Raw genomic sequence first — 12,214 nt, forward strand, 5'->3', positions numbered from 1 at the left:
TGTGTGCTCCAACAGTGACAAGGAATACAAGCTGGGGAAGACGGGCCTTTGTCACACGGGAAAGCCGGCTGCCGTGCCAAAAATCGCTATTTCAGGTTAGGGAAATAGCCTAGGGGAAAAAAAAAGCAAAGATGGAAATGTTCCTCTTAGAGTCTTCCCTGTGATTTCACACTTGGGAGGACAGAATTTATCTGCAAGTCTAGTGAGGCTGGGTTTGGGGTTTTTTTCTCTCCCCATTCTATTAGATAAATTACCAGAAAGGCCCGCTGTTTAGAAAGCATCTTTGGTCTGAATGTTACTCTTTTCCCCACACAGATTCCTCCCTCTGCTATAAGTAACTTGAAATCTAAGTGCAGACAGTCACCCTCTCCAAAAGCAGATGGTTTCTTGGCCCTCTGGGTGGGGTCCGCCTATGTTAGTAATAGTTTGTTAATAAAGTAGGCAGATGTATGACCTTATTCAGAAGCCCTCCTACCCTCTTTTTACCCCTCCTCCCAAAAAATACTACTGGATGAAGATTGCCTTTACTGTGCTATGAATCCTTCCTAAGCTTGTCTCTCCTTGTTTTCTGAGAAGCCAGGGATGAAGGGGAGGCGTCAGTGATGTCCTTTAATTTGACTCTGTGGTGATCATTGGCATTCTAATTTCAAGCTTTTAATTGGTCTTATGTAACCATTCACCCTGAGCTGAGCTGAGCTGATAGTTAAACTTGGATACCATTGCATTTGTCTGAAAATCTTAGAGTTCAGTTCTGTGAGATTTAAGATTCCTATTCACTCTGTTAATGTGCTATGCAGAAGGATAGTAGAAGAGTAGTTGATATATTTTAGTGAGTTGCTCAAATACACGTGCACTCAACAAAGTATGACATGAGAATGGGCCTTTAAAGAAACTAAGGCGTGGTTTCCAAACATTTCCCTGAGCAGCATCCTTCTTAGCAATCCTTCTTTCATCAGGCAGTTGCCATGGCGTTTGGATTCACCACAATGAGACGAATCCCTTTTCATATAATGACCTTCTACAAAAACTTGGTGCACACTTTAGCCTATTTCAGTAGTTTTCAAACTTTAGCCAGCATCAGAATCACCTGGAGGGCTTATTAAACACAGATTACTGGGCCTGTGCTGTAATCTATGATGTAGATGTCCAACTCTCCACCTGGAAGGTATATGAAGGCAAGGACGGCTCATCCAATCCCTTGTTTCCAGCAGCTAGCATGTAGTAGGTGGGGCAAATGAATGAGTGAATCTCCGTACACAGGTGTGAGAATTTGCTTGGGGGAAAAGGAGACCACAAAGAAAAGTATAGAAAAACCAGGACTGCCTGAAGTGTCAGACATAGACTGGGGACTGAAGAGGTGAGGGCTTGAAAGAAAATGGTGATAAAAGGACCCATATAATCTCGGGGTTGGAGGGATATCAAATGTCATCAAGTCTAACCACTCATCGGCTACTTGAACCTCTGCTGCCTGTGTTTGAACATCTCTGGAGACAGCGTATTCCTAAACCCATCTGTGAACACCTGACTTAGAAAGTGCTTCCTTAAAATAAGTCATAGTCTCTCTTTCTTTAGCTTTCACTCTAAAACATTCAGATTGTAGTTCCCCCTGAATAGCCAAAAGATAGTCTACAAAGTAAACAGCAAAATATATGAGAAAGATTGTGAAATTATAGGCAAAAGGACTTAGCAGGTATTTGGAAAACAAGAGATGGTGGCAGATAGAAAGAGGTTTCCATATTAAGGGATCGGGAGGCAAAAGAAGAGTAGAAATTCAGAGAGATACAGGTGTGGTAAGGAAGGTGGTGAATTTTGTTTTAATAATTCTACATTGACTCACAGTAGGTCTTTGAGGTGTTGGTGTCCTGAAGGCTTTTGAAACTGATGGCACAGCAGTTGAAGCTAGAGGTAAAGCTAGAGAACCCAGTTTGGGAGACAGAGCCATAGAGGTCATGACCTTAGCCAGGGGAGTAGATGGAATTTCCCAGGAAACGATGCAGGGAGTGAAGAGAAGAGGGCCAGTAGCAATTGCTCAGAAAGTCTGCTTTAAGGAGACAGGAAGAGATGGGGGAGGATGAAAAGGAACAATTTAAGAAGTAGGAGGAGAACTAAGGGAAGGCAGTGCCAAAGGCACCACGTATGAGTTCCCATAGGAAGGGGTGTTCTTCAGCTACTGATGAAGGATGAGAGATGAGAATTGATTTTTGGTCACCATGGTAACCACCGTGCTAGCAGTCTCCACGGAGTGGTGGTTCTCAAACTTTAGCGTGCGTCAGGATCACCTGCAGGGCTTTTTATTACTCATGTTGCTGGGCCCACCCCCACAGGTGAGGCTCAAGAATTTGCACTTGTATCAAGATCCCAAGTGACGCTGATGTTGCTGGTCTGGAACTAGTACATTTTGAGAATGATGACTACGGAGTAGAGGGTAATAGAAACCAAATTACAGCTGGTGGAGAATGGACAGGGTCCTGATGAATCAGAGGCAGTGCGGGGTCACTACTACCTTAGAACAGGAGCAAGAGGAGGAAAGCAGAGGAGGCTGTGACCACGTGACTCATCATATGTACTCCATGTGTATAGAAGGGAGGCTGGGAGTGAATAAGAGCTGGGGAAACCCTTGTTCCTGGAACTGGAAGAACAGCTTACTAAATACTAATTTTTGGCCTGGAAAACTTGATGCTACTTCCTTAATAGAGAATGGACTTGAGGACATGGGGAGGGGGAAGGGTAAGCTGGGACGAAGTGAGAGAGTGGCATGGACATATATACACTACCAAATGTAAAACCGATAGCTAGTGGGAAGCAGCCGCATAGCACAGGGAGATCAGCTCAGTGCTTTGTGACCACCTAGAGGGGTGGGATAGGGAGGGTGGGAGGGCGATGCAAGAGGGAGGGGATATGGGGATATATGTATCTGTATAGCTGACTACTTAAGTGCACACATTACAACTGTAGAAAAATCTAGGCCTTAGGAGGCACCGGAAGACTCTGGGTCAAAATAAAGGGGAAAAAAGTCCGAAATATGGTTTTATGACACACTGATTCAGAATGACCTCTTAAGCTTTACTGCTTACCAATAGGATTAAATCTGGGACATCAGTTTGGTGGTATAACTTATTGAAGCCCAGTGTCTGGTGCAAATTTTTAAATGCAGTTTGTCAGAAAATTTTGTATCTACTTTAACTCTTCACTTCACCTCAGAACAGCCTGATTTAGATGATGAAGAGTGTGTGTCTCTTTGTAGCCAGGGATGACATTACAAATTGAAGGGCACATCTATAACTTGTTATCCTAGTTGTACATCAGTAGTAAAATATTGACTTCCAGTGTTCTAAAGTTCTCATGTCATGCTACGTATGGATATTTAATTGAGCTTTTAGTTTCATTCTTACAAATGATACTCCACTTCATTAATCTGTGAAAGCACCCTTGAAACAAACCTACCTCCTTTCAGGATAAGAGAAATGAATTAGAAATTGTGAAGTTTCTGAGCAGGCAGAAAAATAGAGCGTCATTTCACAAATATCTTTATTTATGAAAGGTCACCTGACGTCATAAAGCACACTCATGTAATTCAGATATGTATTTCTGGAGGAAATGCTCTTTTCATTCACATACTTAGTCTATTAAAGGCTGCTTCAACACTTACCTTTGGGCAGACTTACAGGTATTACAAATTACCTATCCAGTCAGGAAAGGAAATTTATCATCGTTCTTCTGCCTTACTATTATTATTTTTTTGCCTTCACCAAATCATACAAATATAATCTGCAGAAGATATGCTTACAGAGTAATAAATCTGTTGACTGTGGGTGGCTTGTAGCTGCAGTCTCATTACTACTCATTCTTTTTGCCTCCACGCCCCCATGCACATCCTGCCTGATGTTCTCCTTTGCGATGCTTGGCAGAAGGAACGCTGGTCCCTACTGCATTATACGCTCAGTGCCATCGTAATCTTATCCGATGAGTATACAGGCAACATGACAAAATGGCTTGGATGTTTCCATCCTCGTCTTAAACAAATTAACATACGTAAATGTTCCAAAGCCTTTGGACTCTTCTAAGCTGTGCCCCAGTTAGCAGCCTTGTGACCTAAAAGAATGGCAGTAGCTTCCCAAGATCCCTAACTATCCAAGGAGAGGCTGCAAATACAGGGTACTCATCTGTAGGTGCTCTCTGGGCACGTGATCTCTGAAAATGTAATCTAACTGTTCGAAACCTAATGCTATTATTATAATATTCTGGTCTGGGGAAAAGCAGGTGTCTCTGAAGTAGCCCGTTTCATTTAATTCAGCCTAATTAAGTTGTCCTTAGTACAAACTCCCTCCTGGGTTGTTAGTGGCTCCAGGGAAAGGCCCTTGTTTTCTGCTTCTTCAGGGTACACCCTCAGCATCCAGGTTGGGACTCTGTGCACAGCCAGCGATTTATAAAAGCCTGCAGACAGGTTAGCCTGTTCGGGGTGAAGTCCTTTGCATGTGGCCTTTTCCGTAATCATCACCACTCCTGAAGGTGGGTAAGATTGTCTCTCTCCCCTTTACAACTGAGATAACTTGACCTTTACAACGGAGGTCAAGTTGTTTTAACAAGGACCTTCCCGAGGCACACCCTGGAAAGGCACAGCCTGGAAGAAGCGGCAGGTCTGTGCCCATTTGTCTGTGCTTGTGCTGTGCCGGCAGCTCTTTCCAGCTATGCAGAACCTCACCTGTCATGAACCGGCATTTGGTCCAGGACCCTGAACTTACCACCAGAACAACTTTCTTAAGAAAGTAACTCACCTTTTAGTCTAGATATTACCTTGACAGGTCAAGGGCACAAATGCCCAAGTGGTTGATCCATCTTTATTGAGGTGCCTGTGCAGTCTGTGAGACAGCTTTTGCTCAGTAAATGGCAGAAATGGAACAGAGTGACAGTGTATCCAACCAAAGTCAGTGCTCCATCATTAAGCTGGTGTTTCCTCTTTTCCCCGTCAGAGGAGATTTCACTAAGTATCAGCCCTACTCCTATGTTGAAGAGACAGATGGGGTGCTTCCTGGCTAGTTGGTTTCTTGACTTTTACAGGCCTAAGTAAATATCAGGGTTGCCTGTTTAGGGATGTTTGTGAGACATGGAAGCACAGACCTCAATATACAAGGGAGAATCATAGCTCTTGAACGTCTGTTGAGAACTCGGTTAATAAAAGTTCATTGTCATCATCATTTTCTTCATCCTAGAAACCACTACTTCATTGAGCATTTTGTCCATCCAAGGCATTGTGGGAACATTTATCCTTCCCACTTCCTTAGGTAATGGGTATATTAGCTCAGAGGAGTTTAGTCCCTTCCCCAGCGTGACACTCACCATTTTCGTTCTGGGCAATGAGGATGTGAATCCACTTCCAGCTGACTCCAGAGTCGTCATTCTATATGAAGGGTTATCCACTGTGCCTCTTGAAAAGGAAAGCTCTTTTTTTGACCCCAGCATGCAGGATCTTCGTTCCCCAGCCAGGGATCGAACCCACACCCCCTGCAGTGGAAGCGCAGAGTTTTAACCACGGGACCGCCAGAGACATCCCTAAAGGAAAACTCTTTATTAACTCAAGTTTGTTTAAAATGGTAGAGCCAAGATATTATTGCTGAAGTCACCACCATGTATTGAGAAAGCATCTGACTTTTCATCTTAGAGGCTACTAAGGCCCCGTGAGGATAAAAGGGATAAAAGGCTTGTCCCAGGCATCCAGCTTAAGTCTCATGCTTTCCAACCTGGTGGCTTTTGCACTATGGGTCTTTCCTTTGCAAGGTGAAAGGGATCCTCGCTGATGTCTGAGTGGCACAGTTTGGGGACAGGAGTGGGTTTGTGGAAGAGTGACCATTCGTCATCCTGCCACAGAGGGACAGACCCCTTGTTCCCCGAGCCACCTACCTGGGAGGTAGGGGCAACGTGTAGAACGTCAGTCTCAGCCCATGGGGGCCTGGCTGGCCAAGGTCAGGTCTCAAGGAGAAGATGGGCCCAAGACTGGAGAGGTGTGTTAGTCTCCCATTGCTGTTACAATACATTCCCGCACTTAGCGGCATAGAACAAGACCAATTTATTATCTCAGTTCTTCAAGTCACAAGTCTGGGCTGGGGGAGGTTTCAACTGGTTTCTCTGCTTGGGGTCTCACAGGCTGAAATCATGGCATCAGCCAGCCAGGCTCTTCTTTGCAGGCGCTGGGGAAGAATTGGCTTCCAGGCTCAGCCAGGTAGCTGGCACAGTTCAGGGCCATGCAGTTGTAGCACTGGGGTCTCCGTTTCCCGACTGGCTGTTAACCAAAGGCCTTTCTCAGCTTCTAGAGGCTGCCTACACTCCCTGGCTCCTGCCCCCCTTCATCTTCAAAGCCAGCTGTGGCCAGTTGAATCCTTCTCATGCTTTGAATCTCTCTGACCTCCCTTTTGCCTCATCTCTCCTGTCTCCAGCCAGAGAAAGTTCTCTGCTATTAAATGGCTTCGTGGTTAAATGGGTCCCCCTGAGTAATCCAGGATGCTTTCCTTAATTTAAGGCCCATCACCTTACACCTGCAAAGTCCCTTTGCCATGTCACACAACATATTTACAGGTTCTGGGATTAGGGTGCAGAAATCTTTGGGGGGCCTTTCTGCCAGCCAGAAGAGGACACAAACTGCTGGTCACATCTGAACATTTTTTCTGTCCATTGTGAGCACACAGCCTGGACTGGCATGTGTGGTGGGACCGAGACAGCCCCTGCTTTTTCTTCCTGTTTCTTCTCAGGCTGCCCCGATGAAGACCGGTTCACACCCTCCACCCCTAGTTAGTGTCTCAGGGGGCTTGTTTTTAAGATATCTTTTGAATGTCTTTCTTCTACCATAGCGTTTCAAAAGCCCACTTCCTCTCCTTTCCATCCCTTTTACATTAGCCTCCGTGGTCCTCAAGGAGTTATTAATAACACTGCTGTCTGCCTAGCAGCTTCTCCAAAGCATTTCATGCACGTCCTCTTTTCTAAGCCTCCTAGCAACGCTGTGAGGTCAATAAAATGATGATGATCGTAATGACCCCATTTTAAAACCCTTGAAAAATAAAGCTCAGAAAGGTGAGTGATTTGTGGGAAGTCACACAGCTGATAAGCGACAGAGCCAGGATTTAGGCATTCCAAGGACAAATCCCAGCTCCTTTCCACCATGCCAAGCAGCCTCCTCTCACTTCCTTTCCCCCCCTCCTCATTTTTCAATGAACTCATCACTTTCATACTCTGTTCTCTCGCTCCACCATCTCCACATTTCACTTAAATTGTGATGCCACAAGCTGGTTGCTGAAAGCTACCATTTCGTTCCCATGGAGTATTTATGCCTGAATTTTTACAGCTTTGTTTTTATCCACACTGAGCACTGTACCCATCTGGATTTAATTCATAGTCATTGCGCGCAGAGCCCAGATTCTGTGAGAATGCGAATTTTGCAAAGTGTAATCCGATTAGTGCTGCCGACTGGAGAGATGTGGGAGGTGAAAGCTCTATTACGGAAAACCTCTGGGCCAAAGTCTTCTTTCCTGAACAACTTTTAAGGCAATCAGATGAAATAAAGCCAAGAGCCACAGGGAAGGCAACCAGCTTAACCTAGGAAGTCTAATTTAAGGACTAGATCATTGAACTTGGACGAGTGATAGATGCTGGTGAAGCATAATTAACCTTTTGAATTGAAAGGCAGAAGGACAAAATTGTTAAGAGGCAAACTGGTTGCTCAAATGCTTGTCTTTGGGAAAAAAGAAAAGATAGTGATAATAGCCAGTGTTCACTGTGCACCAGACACCGTTCTGGAGACATTGTATACGTATTGATCAGTTAATCATCACAACCCTATGAATTGAGCATCATTATCATGCCCATTTTACAGATAAGGAAATTGAGACATGGCAAAGTTAAATAACTTGCCCAAGGTCACACTGCTAATAATTACAGAGCCAGGGCTTGAATCTGGGCACTCCAGCCTCAGGGATCATGTTCTCAACCACTGTGTCATATCACCTCTCTGAAGCTTATCATCTCACTGTATTTTAAGTGTCTTTAAAGAGATGATGGGGAGAATGGGGTGGACTTGAAGGATGAAGGAGATGGGAACTTTTTCCCTTTCTTCAGTCTTTGGGCCATTCTCATCTATTATTCTTTTCTGGGTACATGACCCTGAGTAGGGTCTTTACTTCTGTGCGTGTATGTGTGGTGGGGACAGGTCCTCTTGGAGACGAGGGTCTTAAAGAAGCCGGAGGATTCTTTCCAGTTTGAACTTTCAGGGACTCTGGAAAAAAGACAGCCACCACCAGGCAGAGTGGGGGGATTGTGGTGAGGCTGGAACAAAGCTGAGGATAAAAGGTGGTAGAAGAGAAGATTACTGTTATTTTTCATTTTGGAGTTGATTGGTTATATAAAAAATAATCCCTTCAGCTGAGAGTTTCACGGAAAAGGATAAATTGCCATGTAAATGATTTTCATTGGGAAAAGAAACAAAGCATACCCAAATTCCATATGTTGTCAGTTAATGGACTTAGAAGGCATTTAAAGATTTTCATCCCCAGCGAAATGTGTCCCTTGAATAGCCCCTAAGTGAAGATTCCCATTATCAACTACTTTGATGGGGGTGATCTTTAAAATCAAGAGTGCGGGATCTGCCATCTGGTTCTGGCTTTATTCACTGGCTGGATAATCACCCTGGCCGTGGGTCTCTTTTGTGATGTGTAAAACGCGAATGGTACCTGTTCAGTCTGCTTCACAGAGATGCTATTTGATACGTGCCCTTGGAGAAAAAACATTTCAGGGGTACAGATACCTGAGGTAGCATAATCATTTAAAAGTCTGCTGTGGTATTTGCTCCCTCTAATGGTTGGCTGTGAGTGGGTGAGCATCTGGTCACTTGGAAGCCAGATGTTTTCATCAGCAGAAATCAGAGGGAACAGGGAGGTAGCCAGGGGGGGAAACCATGGCTTGAAAACCACTTTGGAGACAGTGTCATTTCCCTTGGCTTGGTACCATCGTGTGCCCTGGCCGGAGTGACACACGTGTGTCATGATGCCCCAGCACCTTGAGAACTTTCATGTCTCAGCTTGAAAAGAGACATGAAAGTTAAACAGCATGCCATCTGCTGAGAGCCTGCTTGGGGAAGGTGTGAGGGGCGGGAAGCAAATCGTGCCATTGGGCTCTCTGTGTACGGTCCATCCCCTGGGATGCACTGTCACCCCTCGCTCAAAGCTAACTATAGCTACAGCTCTTCCCAGACCTCAGATGGGGAGATTTTCCAAGCACACAATGAGTTTCTGGAATCTGCAGGATGGACAAAGTTAAGGTCTCCGCTGCTTTGCTTAAGGGACTGTCCACTTCCTTTCCAGAGCCTTCCAGCCTTGTTCTGTTCCTTGGTCATTCACTGGCATGCGTAGACATATGACTCACAGCTGTGATATCATGGACAATCATATCAAAGCCCCTTGGTGAAATCCCAAGAGCACTGAGTCTCGGCTCTCTTCTTTCTGTCTGTTGGGTGGGAGTTTCGTGAGTGCAGTGAGCATGCCTGCAGCGTGGGGGTCATATTTACGGCTCTGTGGAGACTTCCCTCCCGTGTTTTGGGGCAATGCTGACGTGCTGTACCCTTTGGTCTTGCCTTTCATGTACCACAGGATCGATAAACAAATAAGCAGTTTTCGGAGATGGTTACCTAAGAAGCCAATGAGGCTGGACAAGGAGACACTGCCAGACCTGGAGGAGAATGACTGCTACACTGCCCCTTTCAGCCAGCAAAGGATCCACCAGTGAGTGTTTCCCGTGAAAGCCCTTGTCTTACTAAGGACATGCAGCTGTGGTAGAGCCCTCTCTGCGCGCCTTTGATTCCTTGGCCCGTGGAAGGAACAGCGTAGTGCCCTTCTCCCCTGACAGTCCTGTGAGTGTTCATATCCCTTTTATATTAGTCAGGGTAAGCAAACTGCTCTAACAGACAATCCCCACGTCTCAGCGACTTAACACAATTGAACGCTCGTCCGTGTGTGTGTTGGTGAACCACATTCTGCATGGTGGTTCAGAGACCCAGACTTCTGTCTTGTGGCTTCGCCAAAGCCCAGTGCTTGGAGCCCCCTGAAGGCTCATCTGCCTTAAGCCAGCAGGTAAGGAAGCTGGTCTACACCTTGCCCTATTAAAAAGAGGGATTGTTGAGTTAAAAAAAAAAAAAAAAACAACTCAGTTCACCTTTCAGCTCCCCTTTCTTTAACAACTCACCAAGTTGCCCCAGGAAAAGCCACAAGACCTAGCAGCTGGCTTCCTGGCTCATCTGTCAGTCTCTGAACAGTAATTTGTCACTTTTTACATGTGTGGTTGGGGGAGGGAGGTTAGCCAAGTAATTGAGTGTTTGAGGAATTGTGAAAGTGATAAAGAATTAACTCTGAAGCTTCTGATTTGACAAGAAATCATGGCCGGATGGCAGGGTCGGTGGTAGGAGAGAAAACCATGCCAAAGACGATAAACAACCAGGCAAAGACAGCCTCTTGAAAGGAGGGTAAATCAAGTCAGCCTGGCCTTGATCCCAGCCAGGCTTCAGGAATTCCTGGCTCTCCCCGTTCCAGCCATATGACAACAGCCTCAGTAAAAATGACTTGCCTGAAGGGAAGAAAAGGGGTGACAGATTTTAAAAAAAATAGGTTGCCAACTTTGACAAAAAAATAAACCAAGTGGCAGTTGCAGGGAGTGCAAGCTGGGGGCACATTTCAGCAACAGAAAATCAGTTAAAGCCTGTGGGCTTCTAGAGGGCGAAGGAGAGAAGAAAAATCAAAGAATAGATGCTCTGCATCAAAACGTATAATGCACGGGAAGCAACTCCATTAAACTACTGAAATAGCCAAACTTTGGATCCGCACAGGTTAGATTGATGCCAAACAAGCCCCATTATGTGAATGTTTCATAGGGTTATTGAAGAAGACGTGAAACTCAGAGCCCACCCTCAAAATCCTAGTTAAATCCTCCATGGGAAATAAGAACTGAGCGAGATTTCATGTAAAGTCAGAGATCAGGACCTAGCATGTTTTCTGAAAAGAAAAAGACAGATGAAAGCTGATGTGTTTCCACTCTTAATTTAAACCCTCACTGTGCCTGTGTTGTTCATCTTGAAGTTTCTTACACAAGTGGTTGTTTGTTTTTAAATCCTCCTGGAGTAGAGTCTGGTGTACGTGCAGGTTTTCACTTTGCTTCTTACCTGCTCGAGAGAGTGCCTAGCACAGTGTAGGAGGGTCTCAAAAATTTTAGACGGATGGATGGGTGGAAGAATCAATGAAATATATGTTGTGTGCCTGGGGTTTGTTTTACTTCAAAGGGACACAGGTAAATGGAAGAGGAAGATTTCCTACTCATTTTCATGCTGGTTATGTTTCCTCATGTTCTGGCTTTAGAACAAAGTTTCTCAGGAGGGTTCTCAAAATCTGAAGCACCTGGGCACCCATCAGGATCTTTAGGGACTAGAACTGAGAATCATACCTTTACAGGTATTTTAAACTATATAATAAATGAGAGATGGTAGCATGTGGGATGGCGGCATTCAGCCATCTCTCACGTATATTTGAGAAGGTTTTTTGACATGTTTTGGTATTCACTCACTGAATTATTGATTCATTCAGCGGTCACTAATTTGATGCCTGCTTCTTGCCAGACACTGTCTTGGTACAGGGGATATAAAGATAAATCAGACACAGCCTTGACCTTACCTAGTAAATAGATCATTTTATTTTACTTTAAATTATGTTGCAGTCTAGTTGATTTACGATGTTGTGTTAGTTTCAGGGGTACAGCATAGTGATGCAGTTACACATATATTCATTCTTTTTCAGATTCTTTTCCCATAAAGGTTATTACAGAATATTGAGGAGAGTTCCCTGTGCTATGCAGTAGGTCCTTGTTGGTTATCTGTTTTATATATAGTAGTGTGTATATATTAATCCCAAGCTCCTGATTTATCCCTCCCCCACCCCCCTTTCCCCTTTGGTAACCATAAGTTTGTTTTCAAAATGCGTGATTCTGTTTCTGTTTTGTAAATAAGTTCATTCATATCATTTTAAAAATTAGGTTCCCCTAATTTTATGATATGAGTGATATCATATGATATCACATCACGTGATATGAGTGATATCATATGATATCACATCATATGATATGAGTGATATCATATGATACTTGTCTTTCTCTGTCTGACTTACTTCACTTAGTATGATCATCTCTAGGTCCA

General features: G+C 44.4%; 1 protein-coding gene across 1 annotated transcript in view; it reads left to right on the forward strand.

Moving 5' to 3' along the window:
• The window catches only part of ANO4 (anoctamin 4), a 451,959-nt gene that overhangs the window by 293,821 nt on the left and 145,924 nt on the right, over positions 1-12,214 (forward strand). The window contains exon 9 of the mRNA XM_027107320.1: positions 9,630-9,761. Within this exon, the coding sequence (XP_026963121.1) occupies positions 9,630-9,761 (132 nt within the window). The remainder of the gene's footprint in view (positions 1-9,629; positions 9,762-12,214) is intronic.

Source organism: Aethalodelphis obliquidens, unplaced genomic scaffold (assembly GCF_003676395.1).
Source record: "Aethalodelphis obliquidens isolate GAN/ISIS:26980383/991018 unplaced genomic scaffold, ASM367639v1 scaffold8, whole genome shotgun sequence".
Taxonomy (NCBI): Eukaryota; Metazoa; Chordata; class Mammalia; order Artiodactyla; family Delphinidae; genus Aethalodelphis; species Aethalodelphis obliquidens.